The sequence below is a fragment of the Protopterus annectens genome, chromosome 3.part1 (assembly GCF_019279795.1).
Source record: "Protopterus annectens isolate FY-2018-M chromosome 3.part1, PAN1.0, whole genome shotgun sequence".
Lineage (NCBI taxonomy): Eukaryota > Metazoa > Chordata > Ceratodontiformes > Protopteridae > Protopterus > Protopterus annectens.
Window position 1 is genome coordinate 1,905,122,833 of NC_056732.1, and position 26,051 is coordinate 1,905,148,883.

The following is a 26,051-nucleotide window of genomic DNA, read 5'->3' on the forward strand; positions in this document are numbered from 1 at the left end:
CTGGGGGGTGGGGGTGGGATGTGGATGTCAAGGGTGATTTGCTTATGGTTAGACCTGACCAATGAGGGGGTGACCACTGGTGTGGTGCATCTATCTCCCATGTTGGTAATGACCAGGTATAGGATATTGGAGCCCCTGGTGGGACAATGGATTAGTTGATCCAGGGCGTTGGAATTTATGAATTCCAAGAACCGTTGGGAAAAGGTGTTGGTACCCGAGTAGTTTTCCCAGTTAATGGCAGGGTAGATGAAATCACCCAGTATTAGGGTGTTTGGTTGTATCTTAACATTTTCCAGTATGTTTAGAAAGGTGTAGTGAGAATCTTGGGGCATGCTGGGGGATCTGTAGCAAGCTACAGTTTGGATTGCAGTCTTACCTAGTGTTAGTTGCACCTGGAGAATTTCAGATGCATTGTGTTGGGCAACTAGCCTGGAGGTGTGAATATCCTTGGTGAATATGGACACTCCTCCACCTTTAGTGTTTCGGTCTTGGCTTTGTGGCCGAAAAGTGTGGTAAGAATTGTAGCCTAGTATTGCAGGGGTGCTCTCTAGAGCCTTGAACCAGGTCTCAGTTACTGCACAGATATCGATGTTCTCCATTTTTAGGAGTGCCTCGAGAGAGTGCATTTTGAGGTTTAGACTTCTAGCATTGAGTAGCATTACCTTCAGATTTTGCATGCTTGTATCTGTTACAGTGGTGGTTGTATCCTTTGAACCTTGCCTAAAAAAGGCACTATAGGGGTGGCAAGAGCTTTAGCCAGTAACCTGAATCCCAGGGGTGACAGGTGCAGACCATCTCTGGCAAAGCATCGTGGTTTGCCGATCATGTCTTCCCAGGCAGACAAATACTGGACCCCCTTTGAATGACACCAGAAGCTTAGCCAATTGTTGAAGTCAATCATTTTGCCCTTATACTGTGGTATAATTCTGGGCGAAGGCAGGATGCTGCTCAGGGCTAGGGTCATACCTGCCTGGGTCACATGATCCAAGAGCTCTTCCACGTCTCTTTTCATGTAGTCCAGGGAGGTACATCTCAAGTCATTCACTCCAGCATGGACAATGACAGAGTCGTATTTGTACTTGTTGTAGAGTGACTTGAGTGCATGCGTTACGTGGCGGATCCTGGTGCCTGACAGGCAGCTGACTGTAATTTTCTCCTTATTCAGCCTGGTAAGTGGGACATCAGTGTGCCTGACTATAGGGTCACCTATGACTAAATTGTTGGGTACATTGTTTTGCCTTAGGGGATGTTGTTGGGTGGCACACTGGTGTTGTGAGCTATGCGTCACTTTGGTTGTGACTGGTGTTTGTGTTTTAGCTTCGGTGGTCCTTGTTGCTTGGGCAGGTTAATGTTAAGGGCCTCCGCATATGTGGGTTTAGTGTTGCTATGTGTGAGTGTTGATGGTGTGGGTTTTGAAGGGCTATGAGTTGCTTGAGGTGTAATGCAGGTGTTAACCTTCTCCTCTTGACTGTCTAGCACAATCTTGGCCGGAGAGAGCTTTGCTTCCAGTTTGGCTATGTAAGTGCATCTCTCGCAGGTTGTAGTATTGGGTGGTAGGAAGAGAGGCTTATCTGTGTACATGAGGCAGTTGCCACATTGCCCCAGTATGCCGAGATTCAGATTCACTTTAAAGTTTTTGTAGCTAGTCTTTTTCATGCTTGTATTATTATTGTTTATTATCAGAAAATAGGGTAATCGGGTTAATGCCTGCACTTAACTAGATTGCTTGGGCCTACTACCAGTCAAAGTATCAAAGTAGTCAAAGAATAAAATTTTATATTGAGCTAAATCAAGAGCAGCAGGTAGAGAGTTGTCTCTGCTATACACAGGGTGATGTTAATTTTACCATGCCTGAAAGAAATATGTGAGGATTTGAAAAACTCTTCCAGCCTTTCTTGGGAACTGTCATGTATGTGTGAAAATAATGCATTTGAAAAGTACTTTGAGTAAGGGACACTGAAAAACTGTGGGTAGGGGGGAAAAAATAAAAAGTGTTTTGAAAGCTGCATCTTTGACACTCTCCCTTTAAGGTACATGCAGCTTTAAGTAGCAGCCACCCGCCCCCATTTAAAAAAAATGTACTGACCGATTAGCTCATATCGGGGAAAAGGTCAAAAATAATGAGAGATAAAGAATCAAAATCGGGGGCAGCATTTAAATATTGCACATAAATACTTACAACTTTCTAGAATAACATGTTTGCGTGGCCATTGCCTTTTTAGGGGATATGAGTCTGAAACAACTTTGTCACAGTTTAGCGACTGCAGTACTTGACGATTTGCCTGAAAGCCACACATTTATCAAGTAAAGGATCTAAATATGAGACAAATTTAAGGGCATTCTGTGAAATTAGAGTCAGCTGAGAGCTATGGCCGCTGTCTTATTTAATGCGTATTTTCTTTTCACATAAACATTATTCTTAGTAATAGATATAGATTTATGTAGTCAGTGTTGTCAGTGAATCAAATGTTTCGCATGGGTGAGGGCCTGTAGAACATGAAACAGTTATTATCAAAACGCCTGGTCGAGAAATGCACATTGAAATGCTGTTGAAATAATTCAGAATTTTGACTGGTTCTAGATCATTTGCATGACTGTTTGCATGTGTATGCAGTTGTTGCCAGTGTTCACTGACATTACCCGATGACAGTTCTGGAGATAGACAAATTATACTGACATACACAAAGCCGGGGATAACATGAAGTTATTTTATTCTTGAGAGTCAACTATTTTTTTTCTCAAGGTGGGGGCGACAGATATTGAACAGCTTCAAAATTAAAGTGAAAAAACATGTTCTTAAGGATGCAAGCTGCACTTGCATTTTTGACAAAGGCTTCAAATAATTTTATCGGTCTACATTGCAGTTGCATTGTTTTTCTATACACTTTTGCTGCTTGTTTATCTAGTGCATTCTGACATTTCATTCATATTGATTCATAGGTTTATACTAGGCAATCTGCCCTAAGGCATTTATAAGCCTAGCCCAAAGTTTTGTGGCTTACGCCACCCCTTATATGAGAAAATACTGTACCCATTAGGTTGTTGTGCCTCTGTCCAGCAGTGACACAGAGATGATTCCCGGGGTAAACCTACGATCTCCCATCCACAGGTCAAGATTTCTCTTGAACAGAGCCAGCGAGGTGCTCTGCCTCACATGGACCGGGATTTTATTCCACAGCATAGGGAGTCTCTGAGTGATAAATCTATCCCTCCAGCACATCCTATTTATATCCGTGCTAAGGTTTAAGTCGCTTGCTCTAGTGGTTTTGGTGGATTTGGATTTTTTGAGGTGGAGCATGTCCATTAATTCCGGGTTGGACATGGCCTTGTTTGTCAGGCACATGTCACCTCTGAGCAGACGGTATGCGACTGAATAGAGCTGGAGCTTCTTCAGTCTGGCAGCATATGACAGATTTTGGAGTCCCTTTATTCTTTTGGTGAGGAACTTCTGGGGTCTCTCCAATTGCTGCAGGTGTCGGGTGAGATACATCCCGAATGGGGCATTGTACTCGATCATTGGTCTGACAGGGGAACAATGACCTCACTAGATCTGGATGTGAATCCCTTCATGATCAGGTGGGCAATGTAGAAGGTCTTTCTAACCACTTTAGCAATGTGAGTGTCAAAAGAAAGGCCACTGTCAACCTGGGTCCCCAGGTCCCTGATAACCTCTTCTGTGCTTAGTGGATTGCCACCTATATGGTAGCTTGGGGTTACCTTGTTTTTCCCGAAGGGTATGACTATACATTTTTTTGGCATTTAAATTCAGGCCATGGTTCTGGCACCAGCTATCTGTTTCCGTGAGTCCCTTCTGAAGGATATCCGTGTCCGATGCACTTTCCACTATGGCGCCCAGTTTGCAGTCGTCTGCAAACTTTGTCAGCCAAAGTCCTCCCATGTTGGCCTGTACTTCTGAGAAGTAGATGCCGAACAATAGGGGGCCAAGGACCGAGCCCTGTGGGACACCACTTGTGACTGGCTTGGAGTCTGACATAGCGCCAGGAACTTTAACCCTGTGGGTTCTGCCCTTAAGCCAGTTTGCAACCCATCTTGTGACATATGGGTTTACATTTAAGCTGGTAAGTTTTTCTACAATACCCGAGTGGGGTATTGTGTCAAAAGCCTTTGCAAGGTCAAGGTAGGCTGTATGGACTGCCTTTCCCTCATCAATGGCCTTGGTGACTGTTTCGAAGAAGTCGACCAAGTTCAAAAGGCATGATCTGCCCTTGACGAAGCCAAACTTGGTTGGGTCCAATGTCTGCAAGTCCCCTATATCTTTGTTTATGAGCTCCATTATGATCCTCCCCATAGCTTTGCAGACTAGACTTGTTAAGCTTATGGGGCGGTAATTACCAGGGTCTGTAGAGGCACCGCCTTTGTGGAGTGGGACCACAGTTGCCGTACGCCACTCCTTGGGCACGTATCCTGTGGTAAGGCTGAGATTAAACAGCTGCCTTATGTGCGGGTTTAATTCCTCATTTAGCTCATGTAGCACACAGCCGGGGACACCATCCGGTCCCATTGATGCTGTGTTTTTAGCTTTAGAGAGAGCAGCTTTCACCTGTGCATTTGAGATGTCTGGGAGGCTACACTCCGCTGGGATAGTTATCTCTCCTTTAGGGGGGGAGAGGGGGGTGAAGTTTGCACTGAACCTGTCTGCCAGTATGTTGGCAATGTCTGTGGGTTCAGTGATTTTTGTATCATTTTGGACTAATTCTGAGCATATCTGGGAGTTTCCACCCGGGTTCCTAACATAGTTGAAAAAGGCCTTATGATTGTCCTTTGAATCCATGGCAATTTTTCTCTCAAAATTGGCCTTAGTTGATTTATGAGTGCTCGTATTTTTTTACTAATAACAATCAGGGGTGACTTCCCTTTTATGGATTTGGTTCTATCATGTAATAGCTTTCTCCTCTTATTGTAAAGTTTGTTAATGGCTGGGGTCCACCAGACTGGACGTTTGCCCTTTGTGGAAAGAGTCTTGGTTTTATTTGGGATTGCCTGATCCATGCAGTCCTGGAGGTGTTCATAGAAGGCATTTGTAAGGGCTTCCGCAGCTTGGGTTGTGGTTTCCACTGGCTCAGGGGCCTTGAAGTCTTGAGTAGTGTGAAGTTTGCTTTAGAGAAGTTCTTCACTGTGGTCTTTTTTGTTTGGGGTGGGGGCGGGATGTGGATTGCTAATGTTATGCTTGCGTGCACTGTACTTGCTCCTATAAGCCCTGATAATGTTTCAAAAGGGGCAACTGGCCAGCCCCGTTGCCCAGTCATCAAATAACAAGCAAGCAAAATACACAAGTAAATAAATAAATAATCAGATAAACACATTGTATTTAACACCCAACACGTGTTTACTTGTACTCAAACATACACCTTGGAAGTCATAGTTGGCAAATTATGATGATGGTGGTGGTGATGCAGAGCAAAATATTTTTCTCCGTTGTTTTTATTAATAAAGAAGTTATTTTAAAAGAATAAAAATATGAACTGTGTCACAATACATAACGATGTAGCAAGCATCACTTGAAAACATAAAACAAAACGCACTTTGCCCAGCTCAAGACTGCTGTATTCCTTAGTTTGAATAATGGTTAAAAGGGCAAAAGTGAGATATGCTTGCTACATATTACCAGCTATCCAATAATTCACCTTTAATACTGTAATTGCAAAGTATGTGCCCATAATTTGACAGTTAAGATACAATATAGAAAGGAGGCAAATGCATTGAACATTATCTTATAAATAAACACATCAGTCTGGCTATTGTGGCAATGGGTGACTGTGAGGCGATCTGGCTGATCCAAAAATCTTACTCGCCTTAATTTTCCTTCGTGAGATTTTCAACCAGCTTGACAAGCCGCTGTTATTATACAAAATGTGGCAAGTGAAAAATCAGAAGCACCGACTTTATGAACGGAAAATTTAATTTTCAAATGAACTACCCACAAGACCGCACGGTCGTGAGTGCCTAGGTGTGTCTCGAAGAAAATGCTGTATTCATAACTCTTAATTAGTTGACTGCATCTGAATTTTCCTCCAAATCCTTTTTAACTATAAACAAGTACTAGTGGCTTTCTCAACCAATGGCTTACAAACTGCCTGAGCAGCAACCCCAAACACACACAAACACGCACACGGTAACTTCACGTGATCCTTTTCCGGGGGTCCGGATGGAGGCGGGACAAAAGCTGCAGACACTGATGAGCGCAAAAGTGACATATCTGAATGCTTGGTAAATTGGAACAACACCTCCAAAGCTTTCCACTGGCTAAAGCTGTGGAGCTCATGTCACTGGATTTAAAGCATGTCTGGTTAACTTACAGCAAACATATTCTGGTGCTTTGCTTAGTTCAGCTCTGTGCCCACAAACTTTGAAAGTGTCACAATCCCTCCTACAACAAATTAAAGAGACCCACACTAAAAGCTGTAGTGGTCTGGGACTCACTGCTTGCTTGCACAAGCCAGTGCTTCTTTCCTTTGTTTATGACTTATTCTGGTACATTTCTGGACAAGATCGACTGCAACCTAGGAAGAAGTCTGAAGCAGCAACACAAACAAGGCCCTTACAACTGCTACCGAGCTAGACGTTTCAGTTTTAGTATAAAAAGGTACTTTCATTCAATAAAAAACACTGGACAGCTACAGTCTATCCAAATGGCTACAAGTTATTTTAATTCACTTTCAAGACAGCTTGTTGGAAGATGTTCAGCAAATTGCTTTTACTTCTAATGATGCTTGAACCCATAAGCTGCTACTTGTCTCCAAACTGTCCGGCAGTTAGGTCATACTGACCACTTAAACTGCTTTTTGAAAGATCTATGCATTTGTCTAAATTACATTAGATTTTTGTAAATTCTAGGTAATACTCAGCAAACCGTTTATGGTACAATGCAAACAGAAATAAAGAAAATATTCACTAGTTGTGACTTAAATTCGAGCCCAATTCAATGTTTGCTAGTACTGAAACAGCTGCTCGAGAGATTTTTTCGACCCTTCCGACACAAACACGCACAGACTGACCTGGTGCACTTTAAACGGCTATTGATTCAAATCCCTGTATTCTTGACAATAGGCCTTCCACTCTTTTGTTGGAAAATATCTAATTGCCCCTGACCCTGCTTCCCGGCGCTCAAAAGGCATAATCTTTCTATGATGAGAAAATCTAAATTTTCTGATCTTAATCTCACCAGAGGCCATAAATGACTCCAGTCGCCATTCAGTGCATCATTTCTGGTTTTAATAAGCGACAAACGCAGAGTGACACATGGATTTTTGGATTCTCCAAAAGCACATGTATCACCCTCTATCTCAAACTCCTATGACAACGTAAGCGTAAAACTACAGTTTCCCTTTATGTTTTGTTTTAGTCTGCGTTTATCAAAAGCTTTAAAAGCACATGTAAGTAGGATCACAGATGCACGTATCTATATATCTATCTATCTATCTATCTTCAGTTTGTCTTATTCAAGTCCTGAATGTATCTTCATGTTTGAAATTAAAAGAAGAAGAAGAAACAAAGGGGCCCGAATAACCACAGTTTTTACATAACGCATTCCATAGCAGTGTGTGTGATGAATTTTCTCAGAGCTACTCGGGAAAACAGTTATGTGTACCAATACGTTTTGCAGATTCACCAGAAAGCAATATCTGTATGCATTCAACGTTTTCAGTCACGCATAAACCATGATAATGAGACCTTCATTTTCAGCCCGACTCCTTTGCAAAGAAGTTAGGAGGTATGGCAAGGAAGCGATCGAAAGAAGACAAGTGCAGTGAAAATGCATTGCCATATTTACGCATTTAATTTTTTTTTTTTTATTTCAAAACTGTTTTTTTTTTTTTTGTAAAGCTCACAGCTTCATGGACAGAGATCAGTGCCTGTGGGAACCAAACAGTGTTGTTTCTGATTTCCACTGGGAATAAAAACAAGATTGGAAAGGTGAAGCAGGGTCCTATTTAATGAACCGAAGACAGGAAAGGGGTGTGTATAGTGACATCACACTGTGGGTGGTACTATCTGTCAAAACCGAGAGCGGGACGCTCTAAAAGCTGAAAATGTGAAGTTTACAAAAATGATACAGAAACATCCAGGCAAAGTAGGATAGGTTAAGTCTATATAACTTAAGCTATTCATTACTGTGAAAAAAATAAAAAGTGTTTTGAAAGCTGCATCTTTGACACTCTCCCTTTAAATAGGCTTGATACAGTGACATAGCCAGTTTGTTCCCAGGTGGTGTTTGAGCCTAGTTTTAAACTGACCTAGTGAAGACAGTAAGGTAATATTAGCTGGTAGAGAGTTCCACAATCTACCTACAGAATTTACGAAGAGAGAGTCGCCAGCTGAGTTATTAGTTTTACATATCTGAATAAGGAGTCTGTTGGAGGAGCGCAGTGGTCTAGGATTATTATAGAGGGTGACAAGATTTTTGAGTGCTGGGGTATTGTCAGGGTTATATATGATTTTATGGGCCGTAACCAATTGGTTATAGAGGATTAGAATGGGTTGTTCAAGCCATTCAAGCTGGATTAGATTGATGCAATGATGTGTCCAAAAAGGCAGCCCAGTGGCAAACCTGGCAATGTGGTTATAACAGATTGAGAGCTTGTTCAGGACAGTCTTAGTAACATTAGAGAGAAGAGGGGGTGCATACAGAAGGGTAGAGAGAAGGTGAGATCGAGCTATTGCAACTTTGGCTGGGGGGTTAGGAAGGCTTTTATTCTGTAAAGTGACCCTAGTTTTTTACTGATGGTTTTGATCAATTGGTTGACATGTAAGTCAAATTTTAGATTATTATCTATAATGACACCTAATAGTTTAGTAGAGAGGTCAGGGGAGATTATTGTTCCATCATTTGCTTTTATGGTAAAGTTAATGGCAGTAGACCTTTGTGTAGGTAAAATAACAGCATTTTAGTTTTTTTAGGATTTAGTATCAGACGTCGTTCGGAAAGTTAGTTTTCTATTGTGTTAAAGGTGGTCTGGGTAGCTAAATGTAACTATTGGGGTTGTGGCCGAGCAAATCAGGGTAGAGTCGTCAGCATATTGGATACAACTGACTTTTGGGATGGCAGTATTCATATCATTGATGAAGATGGAGAATAACAGGCGGCCTAGTATAGAGCCTTGTGGTACTCCAAGGGTGTTAGGTAGTAGGTTAGAGAGTTTGTTCTGCCAAAGAACAGCCTGCTGTCTACCACTTAGGTAGGATTTAAACCATTGAAGGGCTATACGAACTAGACAGAGTATTTGCAGGGTGTGGATTAATAGCTGGTGGTCAACCATATCAAATGCCTTGGAGAGATCCAAGAAGAGGCCTGAAGAAATATGGTTATTGTTTCGATTATGGTTTATGGTGTTGGTACAGGCTAGTAGGTCTAAGGTAGTGCTGTGGTGAGGTCTGAAGCCATGCTGGGTGTCTGCAATGAGGTGGTTATGGTTAGATGGTGCATAAATTGTCTCTGAATACATTTTTCCATAATCTCTGCAAGTGGAGAGAGTATAGCTATTGGCATATAGTTGGAGAATTCAGTAGAGCTACCTCCTTTATGAAGTGGGATTACATAGGATATTTTCCAGATAGTGGGAATTTTAGCTTCTTCTATGGTTCAGTTGATAAGTATTGATACCAGGTAGGCAATAGCATCAGCTGATATTTTGTAGGTATTCAGCAGGAAGTTGGTCAGCTGAGACTGTGGTGTGTTTTAGTTTTTTGATTAGGGTCCGGATAAGTGATGTGGTAACAGGTTAAAAGCTAAATGAGACTAGGTTTCTAGGGGTGGTACTTTCTGGGCCAAGGGAGCTAGGAGGTAGTTGGTTGGCTAGGGCTTGAATTGTCTTGGTAAAAATCAGTTAAAACTATCTGAAACATCTTCTGGGGGTTTATCAGTAGTGGCAGCTGGGACAGGGGTAGTAGTTTGTCCTAGGTGTAGTAGATTATTCAAACCTGCCCAAAACTTCTGAGGGTTATTTTGATTTTCTGTCTGTAATTTACAGTAGTATTGTTTTTTGTCTTGTAGTAAGGATTTTTTTGTTTCGTTCCTAAATTGCCTGTATTTAGTTTGCTCTTGGGGGTGTTTAGTTGAATGCCATAAACCCAGGCTTTATTTCTAAGGCTAATTTTGAGTCTAGTCCCTTTCGAAAGCCATGGCGCAGTTTCTCTTTGAGCAAATAGGTGTGTGTAAGTCAAGGATCTCAAGGAATTTATTGTTAAAGTACAGAACTGCTTCCTCTAATGGGAGGAGTTTTAAAATAGACCAACTACATGATTTTAGTTCCTGTTGGAATTTGGCTGAGTCAAGGTTTTTATTATTTCTAACATTTCTTAGTAAGAGTTGTTGGGGGTTGATAGCTTTGTGCTTAATTATATACATGAGATGGTGATCGCTTAGACTGTCGGGGAGGGTACCAGAGGTGTACAGATGGGGGTGACTATTGAGTACCCAATCAAGTATGCTTTCTTTATGGTTGGGTTTACCTACCCTAGTAGGTGTGTTCATGATTTGTGTAAATGAGTGCAGGTTAATATGGGTGGCTGGGGATTCAACAGTGCTGATCTTTTTTTTTTTTTCAAACGTGGCATAAGCCACAGCACAACCCCTGGACATGCCTTTGTTAATGCAATACTTTCAATTCAGGTTCATACCCATAAAATGCCAGGTCTTAGAATGGATAGGCTGCAAGTGGACTTCTGCTTTAATACCCAGGTTTGCCATCCTTGGATTCTCCACTACCCATATAACTTTGATAGTATCACCTAGGGATGCATACTTTGCATATGCTTATTAGCTATCAGTGTTATCACTCACTGATTCTCATGCTGGTTAGGACAAATTATTATTCCCCTGGTCATTTTTTGAGTGTCGATTCTAGTGGAGAAATAAACCACTAAAAATGAGGGTCTTAAAGAGAAGACCTGTTACACTGCATAATCAGATTTATTTATCCAACAGTGTCCATGTCACTGCTTCCTTGTATGTCACAGAACTGAGTATCTGCCCTCATCCCCTGTGATTCTGAAGTCTACTTGGAGAGGAATTTCTACTCTATAGCCTTGTAAAAATACTCTGCACCATGACTTTGTGGAGCAATGTTCAGTAACTGCTCTGACATGAACACACACAGTGCTGGTTTCACTATGTCCTAACTCCTTAAACTTCTAAAAATAGTCCTTTTTCCACCCCAAAAGGAACCTCAACCTCTCCCTTGTGTCACCTGAAACTCACCCTCTGCTCTCCTGCCAAATCACAGCAAATAGTCCCAGGTCCATCCATCTTAAAAGACTTGAAACTTCGATGACTCCTGCCACAGTGGAAAGCAAACATGGTCAAAATAGCAAGTTGTCCAGTTGCATTTATTGACATTAAATGGGAAACAAGGTCCGTTCTCACTCCAAGATTTCTCTAGAATTTTGCCAGAATGTGTTTCAGTGAAGGCATAACCCTAAACCATAAGCTGATGTGCCTAACATCTTACTCAAGGTTCCTATCCATTGGCAACAATCTCCTAAACTGCTGGGGTATCACAACCAAGTATAACATCCCTTCTTCCTCCACTTTTCCTATACAATAAGGAAGCACAAAAATCACTGGAAGGTCCTGCTCCAGACTCACTTCCAATGTGACTGCTATTAACTAGATGAAGCTCACCCAAGTGTCCCAGGTTCTGGTGTATAACATAATTCTCCTACACTTACCTAATGCCATTAGTGTGGCCCTGAGGTGTGTAGCCTCAGCCTGATCCAACTTGATAATTCTTCTCACCCAGTCTTGATTAAGTAAATCAAAATGTTTCCATGCATTCCCTTTCCCACGTCACCTTAACTGTTTGGGGAATATGAGCAGCTGTATGCTCCTTCTGGTGACTTTCAGCGGAAGGTACTACCACTACATGTTTACTCTTTCTACAGAATCTGTACAGTTTATCTTGCCTTTGTTGTTTGTATCAACTCTCAATGGCAAAGACCCCAGTGGAGACATATGGGTGACTGACCTATAGTGTTTGTCTATTCGTATCATTGCTTGTGTAATCATGTTAGATCTGTACTGTCCCTCCTGTCCCTGATATGACCCCCCCCCCTTCAAAATCCAATCTGCTCTTAGATGTTTAAGCTTTCACAACATAAATGTAATACTCTAACCCTTACAATTCATCTTCTAAAGGTAAGTCATTAACTTCCTCCAAGTGAGAGACCATACCTGATGTTTACACTGCCAACTGTTTGTGCTGTTAATCCTTTTGGAGAATTCAGACTGAATGATGTCTTTGGTCCATTGAGAAAGCCTGCAGGACCACTTGCGTTTCTGCACCTTTTGTTCATGAAGTTCTCCTTGAAGACTGTGGCATTGTTCTCTTTTTTTCTGCTTCTGCCTCTGATGTGCTGACCATCTTCCATGCCTTGAAATCCACTTCCAAAGCCTTCTTCCTAATGAACTTTCATTGTGCCTGGAATTAAGCAGCCTCCGCAGTGCTCCCTGGGTGAAATATAAATCATATCAGTATGACTTATCACATGGGCAGTGCCAAAAATGTACAACCTCTACACTAGCTTAATATTGTATCCTTCACTGCATTATTATGAACAATGCCACACTATATATACCATTTAATAATTTACCTGAAGCCACTCATATGGTGTATAGAGATGAAGCACTAAGTGCAGCCCAGTTGACCTGGGTTCAATTAGTGGTTGAGTTGACTGACAGAGCATAAGGAAGGGATGGGCCTTCCCATCCCAAGGCAGGCCAGTACTGAGAGTGTTCCTGCATAACAGTCCCTGATGGAGGCAGAGGACATGTGACAGGTGGCACAGTAGGATTAGGGTAGGGACTTTGAGCTGCTTCAGAGGTGGGGTGATATGTCAGCACACCCCCACACCATGCCCACCTTCATGACAGGCACTGCAGGGAGGTGGGAAAATGGGAGTAGGACATAAATGAAAAAATTCTCCTTGGGGGATGTTATGAAAGTCACACACCCCCAGGATACCCTTAGGATTCATGCTGGCCTCAACCATACAGCGAAAGTCTAGGGGTATCAGGAGGTGGTAGGTACAGCCAGCAATCGATGTGTGGCAGTGGGGTAGGGTGCCATAAGGTGAAGTATGTGAGACAAAAAAAACCTACAATTTACCTGTACATTTCTTCCCTCAGTAACTTACATGTATATAAAAAGGAAAATAGGAAGACAAGGAGATTGTCTAGAATATGACATCCGTCTCTTTTACCCCCATGCAACCCCCATAAACATCTGTACACTCCATTCTACTCTTCCTTATTTTCTGTACATAATGTATAATGTATGTATATATTATACACATAATAACCTGGTTATGTTTCTTTTTCTATAGCACTTAATCTTAATGCTAATAAAATAACTTTTGCAAAAGAAAACTATTAATTTCTCTCTACCCAAAATCTAAAATCTAAACTCTATATAAGCTCACTTGGCAGATGGGTGAAGGTCAAGTTATGGGAAAAAGAGGGGATGCAGAAAAGTACTGCCAGAAACGCACCATTCTCCTCTGGTCCTCTAACCACCATGGCTGCTTCAAAATCCAATCTGCTCTTAGATGTTTAAGCTTTCACAACATAAATGTAATACTCTAACCCTTACAATTCATCTTCTAAAGGTAAGTCATTAACTTCCTCCAAGTGAGAGACCATACCTGATGCTGACACTGCCAACTGTCTGTGCTGTTAATCCTTTTGGAGAATTCAGACTGAATGATGTCTTTGGTCCATTGAGAAAGCCTGCAGGACCACTTGCATTTCTGCACCTTTTGTTCATGAAGTTCTCCTTGAAGACTGTGGCATTGTTCTCTTTTTTTCTGCTTCTGCCTCTGATGTGCTGACCATCTTCCATGCCTTGATATCCACTTCCAAAGCCTTCTTCCTAATGAACTTCCATTGTGCCTGGAATTAAGCAGCCTCCACAGTGCTCCCTGGGTGAAATATAAATCATATCAGTATGACTTATCACATGGGCAGTGCCAAAAATGTACAACCTCTACACTGGCTTAATATTGTATCCTTCACTGCATTATTATGAACAGTGCCACACTATATATACCATTTAATAATTTACATGAAGCCACTCATATGGTGTATAGAGATGAAGCACTAAGTGCAGCCCAGTTGACCTGGGTTCAATTAGTGGTTGAGTTGACTGACAGAGCATAAGGGAGGGATGGGCCTTCCCATCCCAAGGCAGGCCAGTACTGAGAGTGTTCCTGCATAACAGTCCCTGATGGAGACAGAGGACATGTGACAGGTGGCACAGTAGGATTAGGGTGGGGACTTTGAGCTGCTTCAGAGGTGGGGTGATATGTCAGCACACCCCCACAGCATGCCCACCTTCATGACAGGCACTGCAGGGAGGTGGGAAAATGGGAGTAGGACATAAATGAAAAAATTCTCCTTGGGGGATGTTATGAAAGTCACACACCCCCAGGATACCCTTAGGATTCATGCTGGCCTCAACCATACAGTGAAAGTCTAGGGGTATCAGGAGGTGGTAGGTACAGCCAGCAATCGATGTGTGGCGGTGGGGTAGGGTGCCATAAGGTGAAGTATGTGAGACAAAAAAAACCTACAATTTACCTATACATTTCTTCCCTCAGTAACTTACATGTATATAAAAAAGGAAAATAGGAAGACAAGGAGATTGTCTAGAATATGACATCCGTCTCTTTTACCCCCATGCAACCCCCATAAACATCTGTACACTCCATTCTACTCTTCCTTATTTTCTGTACATAATGTATAATGTATGTATATATTATACACATAATAACCTGGTTATGTTTCTTATTCTATAGTACTTAATCTTAATGCTAATAAAATAACTTTTGCAAATTTCTCTCTACCCAATATCTAAAATCTAAACTCTATATAAGCTCACTTGGCAGATGGGTGAAGGTCAAGTTATGGGAAAAAGAGGGGATGCAGAAAAGTACTGCCAGAAACGCACCATTCTCCTCTGGTCCTCTAACCACCATGGCTGCTTGGCATTGTTGTTCTCTTGCTGCTGTACACAGTCAAGAGTAATCATAACAGACAAACACACCAAGATATAAATATATATACTTAAATATCTATATCTAATATATATACATATATATATATATATATATATATATATATATATATATATATATATATATATATATGTAGGTTCATAGGTTCATACTAGGTTATCTGCCCTAGGGCATTTATAAGCCTAGCCAGAGTGTGTTTGGCTTTCGCCACCCATTTTAAATTTATTTTGCTATGCCCTTTTTTGAGGTTAGTATACTGTGCCTCTGTCTAACAGTGACACAGAAGTGATACCCGGGGTAAACCTACAATCTCCCATCCACTCATCAAAATTCCTCTTGAAGAGAGTCAATGAGGGACTCTGCCTAACCTTGACTGGGATTTTATTCCAGAGTGAATGGAGCCTCTGGGTTATGAATCTGTCCCTCCAGCATGTCCTATTTATTTCAGTGCTGAGGTTCAAGTCTCTCGAGCGCATAGCTCGATGAGATTTGGATTTTCTAAGGTGCAGCATGTCCATTAATTCTGAATTGGACATGGCTTTATACGTCAGGCACAGATCTCCTCTGAGCAGGCGGTATGCCACTGAGTAGAGCTGGAGTTTCTTTAACTGGGCAACATATGGCATCTGTTTGAGCCCTTTGATCCTCTTGATGAGATACTTTTGGGGTCTTTCCAGTTGCTGCAGGTGTCTGGTAAGGTACATCCCAAAAGGGGCATTGTACTCAATTATGGGCCTGATGACGGATGAGTAAAGAGGCACGATGACCTCCCCTGATCTAGATGTGAATCCCTTCATGATTAGGTGGGCTATATAAAATGTTTTTCTAACCACTTTGGCCACGTGGTTGTCAAATGAGAGATTGCTATCAACTTGGGTCCCCAGCTCCCTAATTACTTCTTCCGTACTTAATGGATTACCACCTATGTGGTAATTTGTGAGCACTTTGTTTTTGCCAAAGGGGATGACTATACAATTTATGGCGTTTAGCTTGAGGCCATGGCTCTGGCACCAGTTGTCTGTTTCTATGAGGCCCTTTTGTAGGATGCTTGTGTCGGCTGGAGAGTCGATTATGGTGCCTAGTTTGCAGTCATCTGCGAACTTGGTCAGCCACAGTCCTTCCGTGTTAGCCTGTACCTCCGAGAAATATATACCGAACAAGAGAGGTCCCAGGACTGAGCCTTGTGGGACGCCACTTGTAACTGGTTTGGAGTCTGACATGGCTCCAGCAATTCTAACCATGTGGGTTCTGTCCTTGAGCCAGTTTGCAACCCATCTAGTGACATAGGGGTTTATATTTAAGCTGGTGAGCTTATCTATAATGCCCGAGTGGGGTATTGTATCGAAGGCTTTTGCAAGATCCAGGTAGGCTGTGTGGACCACCTTCCCCTCGTCAATGGCCTTGGTGACTGTTTCAAAGAAATCGACCAGGTTTAAGAGGCAGGATCTGCCCTTAACAAAGCCGAACTGGGTAGGATCCAGTGTCAGTAGGTCCCCAATATCTTTATTTATGAGGTCCATGATGATCCTTCCCATAGCTTTGCAGACCAAGCTAGTCAGGCTTATGGGGCGATAGTTTCCAGGATCCGTTGAGGCACCACCTTTGTGGAGAGGGACCACTGTTGCTGTATGCCACTCTTTGGGTACATATCCTGTAGTAAGGTTGAGATTGAACAGTAGTTTTATGTTTGGGATTAGTTCTTCTTGGAGTTTATGTAGGACGCAGCCCAGGACACCGTCTGGTACCATTGATGCTGTGTTTTTTGCTTTGGCGAGGGCGGCTCTTACCTGAGCATCTGAGATGTCAGGGGGACAGCACTCTGCTGGGATAGATATTTGCCCTTTTGGTGGGGAAGTGGGAGAGAAGTTTGCGCTGAACCTGTCAGCTAGGATGTTGGCAATGTCTGTGGGTTCGGTGTATTTTTTGTCATTTTGGACTAATTCTGAGAATATATGGGAATTCCCACCCAGGTTCCTAACATAACTAAAGAGAGCCTTGTGATTATCCTTAGTGTCCTGTGCAATTTTTCTCTCGAAGCTGGCCTTAGACGATTTTATGAGTGCCCGTAGTTTTTTGCTAATACTGATCAGAGATGCCTTCCGTTTTTGGGATTTTGCTCTATCATGTAGTAGCTTCCTCCTTCTGTTGTATAGTTTGTTTATGGCTGGGGTCCACCAGATAGGACGCCTAACTTTGAAGGATTGGGTCTTGGTTTTATTTGGGATTGCATGATCCATGCATTCCTGAAGGTGTTCATAGAATGCGTTTATAAAGGATTCTGCGGTCTGGGCCATATTTTCCACAGGCCTGGGGTCTTTGAAGGATTCCACCTCGGTTTTGAGGAGTGTGAAATTTGCTTTAGAGAAGTTTTTCACTGTGGTTTTCTGGGCAGGGACCGGGGTCGGGATGTCTTTATATATATACATATATATATATATATATATATATATATATATATATATATATATATATATAAAACGTGTGTTGATTATATCATGTATGTATATGTATCTATATATCTATCTAAACATTTTGTTTTTTTCCATATATAACTTCTGGGGATTTAAGAAAAGGACTGCAAATCTTCCTAAATACATATGAAGCAAGGGATCTTGCCTACACAAAGATGTGAGTTTAACATCCAAATACTTAGTTTTGGTATTTTCCCTGTATAACTTCTGGGGGCTTTAGGTAAGTGAATGGACTTGAACAAGAAGACCTACTTATTTAATATTATTTCCTGCTGAGTGTTGTGAACTGAGTTCTTATCAAACCATATGGAGGTAATACTTTTGTGAAAACTAGAGCTCCTCGCCAGTGTTTTGAACTTTACTTGGACCTCCTTTTCATTTTTGAAGTTGCTGTACTCAGATTCGTGGCCCCATTTCCACCACCAATTCTGTACCTTTCAGTGGTTGAGGAAAGCTGCCTATGTGCAGTATACCCACATTCACTGTTTGTTTTTTTGAGGTGAATGGGGGGGGGGGGGCTAGAGTCATCTGCTGGCATGCAGTATATCCACATTCACTGATTGTTTTTTGAGGTGAATGGGTAAGGGCTGGAATCATATGCCTGTATGCAGTATACCCACATTCATAGATTATTTTTTGAAGTGAATGGGGGAGGGTCTAGAGTTATCTGCCTGCATGCAGTATACCCAAATTCACTGATTGTATTTTTGAGGTGAATGGGGTGCTACAGTCATCTGTCTGCATGCAGTAATACCCACATATAAAAGTGACCACCCCTTTTAATCCATCTTGCTGTTTTAAAAATAGTAACTCTCCACTAAACCTTAACTTTTTAAACAGGTAAAACTTAAGTTACCTACTTTCACATCTAGCTTCTCTAGTGCATGCTGCAGTGTGCAGTTTTTTTCATCTTACCTTTAAGCATCCCTGCGACTAGCACTTGCTCTAATACCTGCTGGAAAGCACTAGGAAGCCTTAAACTGATAAAAGCACTCAACTCTCCTTGTTAATAAGGAGAAATTAATCGTAGGCACTAAACAGCCTATAATTGCAAAGTAACCAGGCATGTCCAAGGGTCAGCTTCCGGTGATTTCTCCTGTCCACCTGGTGAATCTGGGTATACTGGGGCAATGCAACAACTGCCTCATGTACACAGACAACCCTCTCCTCCTACCACCCAACACTACCACATGTGAGAGATGCACTTACATAGCCAAACTGGAAGCAAAGCTCTCTCCACCCAAGATTGTGCTAGACAGTCAAGAGGAGAAGGTTAACACCCACACTACATCTCAAGCAACACATAGCCCTTCTAAACCCACACCACCAACACTTACATATAGCAACACTAAATCCACATATGCGGAGGCCTTTAACTGTAACCTGCCCAAGCAACAAGGACCTCTGAAGCTGAAATGTAAACAAACACCAATCACAACTAAAGTGTCACACAGCTCACTTTAGTCATAGGTGACTCTATAGTCAGGCACACTGATGTCCCACTCACCAGGTTGAACAAGGAGAAAATTACAGTCAGCTGCCTGTCGGGTGCCAGAATCCGCCACATAATGCATGCACTCAAGTCACTCCACAACAAGTACAAATATGACTCTGTCATTGTCCATGTTGGAGTGAATAACTTGAGATATACCTCCCTGGACTACATGAAAAGAGACATGGAAGAGCTCTTGGATCATGTGGCCCAGGCAGGTATGACCCTAGCCCTGAGTAGCATCCTGCCTTCGCCCAGAATGATACCACAATATAAGGACAAAATGATTGCCTTCAACGATTGGCTAAGCTTCTGGATTCATTCAAAGGGGATCCAGTATTTGTCTGCTTGAGACGACATGATCGACAGACCACGATGCTTTGCCACAGATGGTCTCACCTGTTGCCCCTGGGATTCAGGTTACTGGCTAAGGCTCTTGCCACCTCAATCGTGCCTTTTTTAGACAAAGTTCAAAGGACAAAACCACCACTGTAACAGGTACAAGCATGCAAAATTTGAAGGTAATCCTACTCAATGCTAGAAGTCTAAACCTCAAAATGCACTCTCTTGAGGCACTCCTAAAAATGGAGAACATCGATATCTGTGTAGTAACTGAGACCTGGTTCAAGGCTCCAGAGAGGATCCCTGCAATACCAGGCTACAACTCTTATCTGACTTTTCAGCCACCAAACCAGGACCGAAACACTAAAGGTGGAGGAGTGTCCATATTCACCAAGGATATTCACACCACCAGGCTAGTTGCCCAACACAATGCATCTGAAATTCTCCAGGTGCAACTAACACTAGGTAAGACTGCAATCCAAATTGTAGCTTGCTACAGATCCCCCACCATGCCCCAAGATTCTCACTACACCTTTCTAGACATACGGGAAAATATTAAGATAGAAACAAACACCCTAATAGTGGGTGATTTTAACTACCCTGCCATTAACTGGGAAAACTACTGGTGTATCAACACCTTTGCCCAACGGTTCTTGGAATTCATAAATTCCAATGCCCTGGATCAACTAATCTATAGTCCCACCAGCTCCAATATCCTAGACCTGGTCATTACCAAAATGGGAAATCGATGCTCCCCACCTACGGTCACCCCCTCATTAGTCAGGTCTGACCATAAGCTAATCACCCTTAACATCCACATCCCACCCCCACCCCCCAGTAAGGAAACCTCCATAAAAAACTTCTCCAAAGCCAACTTCATGCTACTCAAGTCAGAAGTGACAAACTTCATGACACCCATGCAGATGGGAACTGAAAGTTTGACTGCTGAATCCTACACTAAGACACTGTACGAGCACATCCACTCATGCATGAATCGTGCCATCCCAAATAGAACCAAGATGCTCTCCTCCAAAAAAAAAAAGGAAGCCATTCTGGTGGTCCTCTGACATAAACAAACTTTACATCAAAAGGAAGAAACTGTTGCAGAAAAGAGGAAAATCCTAGGATGCAAAAAACTCCCTTACCAGCCTCAGTAAGAAACTGAGATCCCTCATAAAATCCTCCAAAGCTAGTTACGAAAATAAAATTGCCAAAGATTCCAAAGACAACTATGTCAAGAATCTAAATGGCAATGCTCAGATCTGCTCTGAGCTAAAATAGAATGGCATTAAATATACTGATCCCAAGGATATTGCCAATATCCTGTCAGATCGATTCAGTGCCAACTTCACCCCCCTCTCACCCCCTAAAGTGGATCTCAATAACGGAAGATTGCCAAATTCCGGTAATAATGGCCACACAGGTAAAAAACACACTCTCCAAAGCTAAGAATACAGCATCCATGGGACCAGATGACATCCCGGGCTGTGTACTAGATGAACTACAGTATGAACTGGCACCTCACCTAATTGTCATGTTTAATCATAGCCTCACCTCAGGTTTCATGCCCACTGAGTGGCGCAGAGCTACAGTTATCCCACTTCACAAGGGGGGATCCACCTTGGATCCCAGAAAACTACTGTCCCATCAGTCTGACAAGCCTTATCTGCAAAGCCATGGAGCGTATTATCATGGAACTTATAAACAAAGACATTGGCAACCTTCAAGCACTGGACCCCACCCAGTTTGGGTTCATGAAGGGCCGAACTTGTCTCTTGAACCTGAGTGATTTCTTTGAATCAGTCTCCAGAGCCATGGACAAGGGTAAGGTGGTCCACACAGCCTATGTAGACCTCGCCAAGGCCTTTGACACCATCCCCCACTCTGGAATCATAGATAAACTTACTAAGCTGGGCATTAATCCCTATATCACCCAATGGGTTGCTAACTGGCTTACTGACAGAACCCACACTGTAAAAGTAGCCTACTCCAAATCCAGCTCCAGACAAGTGACAAGTGGAGTACCTCAGGGTTCAGTCCTGGGACCGCTCTAGTTTGGCATCTACTTCTCTGAAGTACAGGCCAACACTAACGGACTCTGGCTAACAAAGTTCGCAGATGACTGCAAACTGGGAGCCATTATTGAATCCCCAAATTATGTGGATACTCTACAAAAGGGCCTTACAGAAACAGATGCTTAGTGCCAGAGCCATGGGCTCAAGCTCAATGCCAAGAAATGTATAGTTATCCCCTTTGGCAAAAAACATGTACCCGTGAATTACCACATAGGTGGCAGTAAACTAAACACCAAAAGTGTGATAAAAGACTTAGGGACACAGGTGGACAGTGGTCTCACCTTCGATAACCACATCGCCACAGCAGTCAGAAAATCCTTCTATGTGGCACACCTCATCACTAAGGACTTTTCATCCAGAAAAAAGGAGGTCATTGTCCCACTGTACTCATTCCTCATTAGACCCATTATAGAATACAACGCCCCGTTTGGTATGTACCTCTCAAGACATCTGCAACAACTGGAAAGGCCACAGAAATACCTCACTAAAAGAATAACAGGCCTAAAGCAGATGCTCTACGCTGACCGCCTTAAAAAACTCCAGCTATACTCTGTCGCATATTGTCTACTCAGAGGCGATCTCTGCTTAACATACAAGACCATGTCAAACCCAGAGCTGTTGGACATGCTACACTTAAAGAAATCCCAATGCCTCAGAGCCACACACTCCAGGGATCTAAACCTTGTCATCACAATAAACAAAACATGCTGGAGGGATAGGTTCCTGACCCAGAGACTCCCCAGACTCTGGAATAGACTGCCCATACATGTCAAGCAGAGTGCCTCTTTGGCCCTCTTCAAAAGGAACCTTGACGATTGGATGGGAGAAAGGAAATTCACCCCAGGGATCACGTCAGTCCCCCTGCTAGACAGGGGTCCAGGGAATTAAATAGTGTGGGAAGAAATAGCCAGGGAATTGTTATGGCTAGGCTTGTATAGGCCCTAGGGCTGATAGCCTAGTACCAACCTATGAACCTATGATTGTTTTTTTAGGTGAATGGGGTGCTACAGTCATCTGCCTGCATACAGTATACCCACATTCACTGATTCTTTTTTTAGTTGAATGGTATGGCTATAGTCATCTGCCTGCAGCCCCTCCTCCTTCTTTGCTTTTAACTACAACTCTCTCTCTCTCTCTCTCTTTTATTGGTATAACAGACTATTTCAGTCTGTTAGCACAAGCTGAAACTCAACTCGCTCCCTTAACACAAACTCTCTTTCTCAAACCATGGTATAAACAGACTATCTCAGTCTGTCAGCACTTGCTGACACCATACCTCTCAACCACTTAGAAAAAGAAATCTGGACAAAATCATAACGAAAAGTGGGCAAAGGCCCCCCACCCCAAATTTTAAATATTGCTCTTACAAACAAAGTTGATGAAATAACAGGTTTTACATTAGAATGAATTTTCTGAAGGGTATGAAGTCTGAAACTCAAATGTCTGTCATTATTTTCTAACTTCAGTCTTTAATGATTTGCCATTAATTGGCCACAAAGTCACAATTTTATGAAAAACCTACCAAGAATTTGAGGCAAAAATCTGGACATTCTGCAAAAATCTGTACAGCTGAGAGGTTGTTCCACTGAGAACTTGAAGCACTCCGGGAAAGCTTTATTGTGTACTGCATTTTTTCAAAACTTCTAGGTTGTCCTGTCTGATTACTTATGTCATGATAGCTGAAGTTGTTTTAGGATCTGATTTTATCTTTCAATCTTGTTATTAATTAATATGCTGAAATGTTGAGCAAACATTTGACATTTGTTACATTTTATTAATTAATGATGTATTGACCTTTCACTGATGTAAATGTCTACTTATGTATACATGAGGCCTTGACTCCTTTTACATGAAATGCTATATGTTAAAGTCTAATCTTAGTTGAGCTCCTATTAATCCAGGTGTTTCTACACTGTGTACTGTGCTGTTTTGAGCTGGTTCATGTCTTCCAGCATAGAGCAAAACTGATAAGCTTCAAGTCTATAATGTTAACTATTTCTTAACAGATTACAAGAATTATTTGTCCAAACATGCACACATTTAGCATTCAAAATTTTGTTTTTACTCTTAATGGTCTCTGTTTATGTTTGGCTGCATTTCGCCAATGTATTCCAAAACCTAAGATGAGATATTTCTATATGTTATTAGGGTTGCCAGCTGTCCGGTTTTCTGACAAATTGTCCGATTATAAATTTCATTCAAAACCGGACATGTGAAGTCCAGGTTTTGAATGAGCCAAAATTAGGGACACCTTGGGGTAAACATAAAGGCAATTTTTGTCCTTTTGCATAGGCGCCAGAACCATTGAGCAAGGGGGAGGGGCTTTTACAGCTGCAACCTGCAAGACTGTAATGTTTAGGACCCAATGGAGGACTCATGCGTGTGCGTGCATCACACGCAAATGTGAATTTTAAAAAGTATGCGGGTTCCCTATCAACACACTAAGCCTGCTATCAGAGTCATCCACCCACGGTAAGCAAACTCCGTTTTATGTCATAAAGCTTATAAGCAAGCAGCTCCATTTTTCCTGAAGGCAAGCAGGGTCCGTTTTCTGAAGTGTGTTTTTCTGAAGTCAAGCAGGGTCCGTTTTTGCATGTAAGCAGCTCTGTTTTCTAAGCCTGTAAAAGCATGTAAGCAGGGTTTGTTTTCTGAAGGCAAGTAGGGTCCATTTTCTGAAGTGTGTTTTTCCTGACCCACATAGCAGGGACTAGTTGAAAATCTGGGTCATAACCAGTGGCGGATCCAGGAATTTACAGAAGGGATGGAGCAGTCTGAAAGGTAGGCCAGTGAGAAAGGGCTGGTAAGTAAAACACTGGGATTTAGTGGGCTGTTAAAAGGCCACTTTGAAATGCTCTGACAGCATATATGAAAAGGACATCTATGTATTTTTTGCTGTTTCAGCCAGGTTGCTTTGAGCTACACTTGTGTGCAGTTTCTTGCTATTACTTCACCGCTGGTTGGCAGTACTGGGATTCAAACCACATTGACTCCAGACATTTTGGCATCACAGTTTGTGGCATCCTGCCATCTGTAGGTCACTCTGGAGACAGTGTTGTCATCCTCTTTTCATACTAGTGGCAGTGATGCCATTCTGTTCCCACAATGAGCAGGGGCACTCTAGCTTTTCACCCTTTACTGTCTACCTAGATTATGGGCTTTTTGGCGAGTTGCATATGGCAGAATTATAGTAAAAAGCATACTCCTTCCAAGTATATAAACCAGCAACTGCTGTTCATTTTTTTATCTTCCTGACTGCTGGTGTCCAGAGAGTTAATTGAACCTGGAACAGTACCCCTGCAGGTAACACTGTATATACCCTACTACTGCTCCATCGGTCTGCAAGCCCACACACACACACACAAGTGTGGAAGTCATAATGTCCTGGATTTAGCTGCCTGGATTATGCAAACTGTTTTACTGAAAAGAAAGAATGACATACTGTAGAAGTATAGAGATTTGGATGGCTGATGGAGCATTTTGTATCTTTATTCCACTCATCTGCAGCTTTTCACACTGCATCTTTAGGTGCTGCAGGCTCATGCTGGATGGATTATGATGTCTCCCTTCATGCCAAGCAATTGAGATGCTGCATATATGTGAAATACAAGATTATCCTGATGTGATATGCAGGGCTGTTAAATGTATGCATGTGCTATGAACAATACAGTATGCCATCTGCACAGTTGTTTGGCAGATCAAGATGAACACCTCAATATAACATACAAGTCTGTCAAATGTATGTGGTACATTCACTGTAGCATAACATTCACACAAGTATCTGGCAGCACTCTCATATTTAATTCCATGTATTATGTCCCGGAAATTTGCAATAATAATTACAGCTGTACCACACACAAACATTACTTTTTTGCACTGTGTTTCAGTCAGTGTTGCTTCAGTTACTTTCCTAAAGTTCATGGAGGCAGTCTTTAGCATATGTCATCAGTGATCTTACAGTGTAATTACTTAACAGTTACTAAATCAGTTAAACAAGTCTTCACTATACGATGTCCAGAAATGTATTTATATTAAATGAGGAGCCTCTGCTGTGCAAATGACTTGACATAAATAATATCAAACAAACAGCATCTGTAAATACAGTCACAGGTATATACTAGGCTAATGACTAGGGCCCCTATAAGCCTAGCCACGCAATCCAATCCTATCCACTCCAATCCATTTGTATTCTCATGTATCATGTGCATTTATTAAGAGGGGGTATGTTAGGAAGTTTCTAAAAGCTATGTGGTGGGGTATGTTAGTTTGCATATCACTGCCTGCCTCTGCCTATCAAAGACATGGGGGCCAGATCAGGATTGAATTTCCAGTTTCCCATCCATTGGTCTTCACCTTTGCTTTTTTTTTTTTCAAGTAGGAAGGTGTTTAGAAAATGATAAAGGATATAAATTAAAGTCAGTTGAAGTGTCAGTACAATTAATAAAATGGAAAGCAGAAACAAACCCCCAAATAAGTTATGCATAATAAAATAACTGCATACAGAGAGCACTACAGAAGCAGCAAATCTGAATACCTAAAATACACTTAGAAAAAAACATGACTACCTGAAAACAGACCTCATCTAGCATTTTGCTCAGAGTGTTGATGGAGAAGTACAGAGAATGTCAGAAGGAATTGCATTGT

General features: G+C 42.0%; 1 protein-coding gene across 1 annotated transcript in view; it reads right to left on the minus strand.

The window, feature by feature from the left end:
* LOC122798818 overlaps positions 1–26,051 on the minus strand; it is a 638,969-nt gene that overhangs the window by 212,754 nt on the left and 400,164 nt on the right. Inside the window, exons 6-7 of the mRNA XM_044067941.1 lie at positions 13,660–13,935; positions 12,191–12,466 (exon numbers count right to left, since the gene is read on the minus strand). Of these exons, the coding sequence (XP_043923876.1) occupies positions 12,191–12,466; positions 13,660–13,935 (552 nt within the window). The remainder of the gene's footprint in view (positions 1–12,190; positions 12,467–13,659; positions 13,936–26,051) is intronic.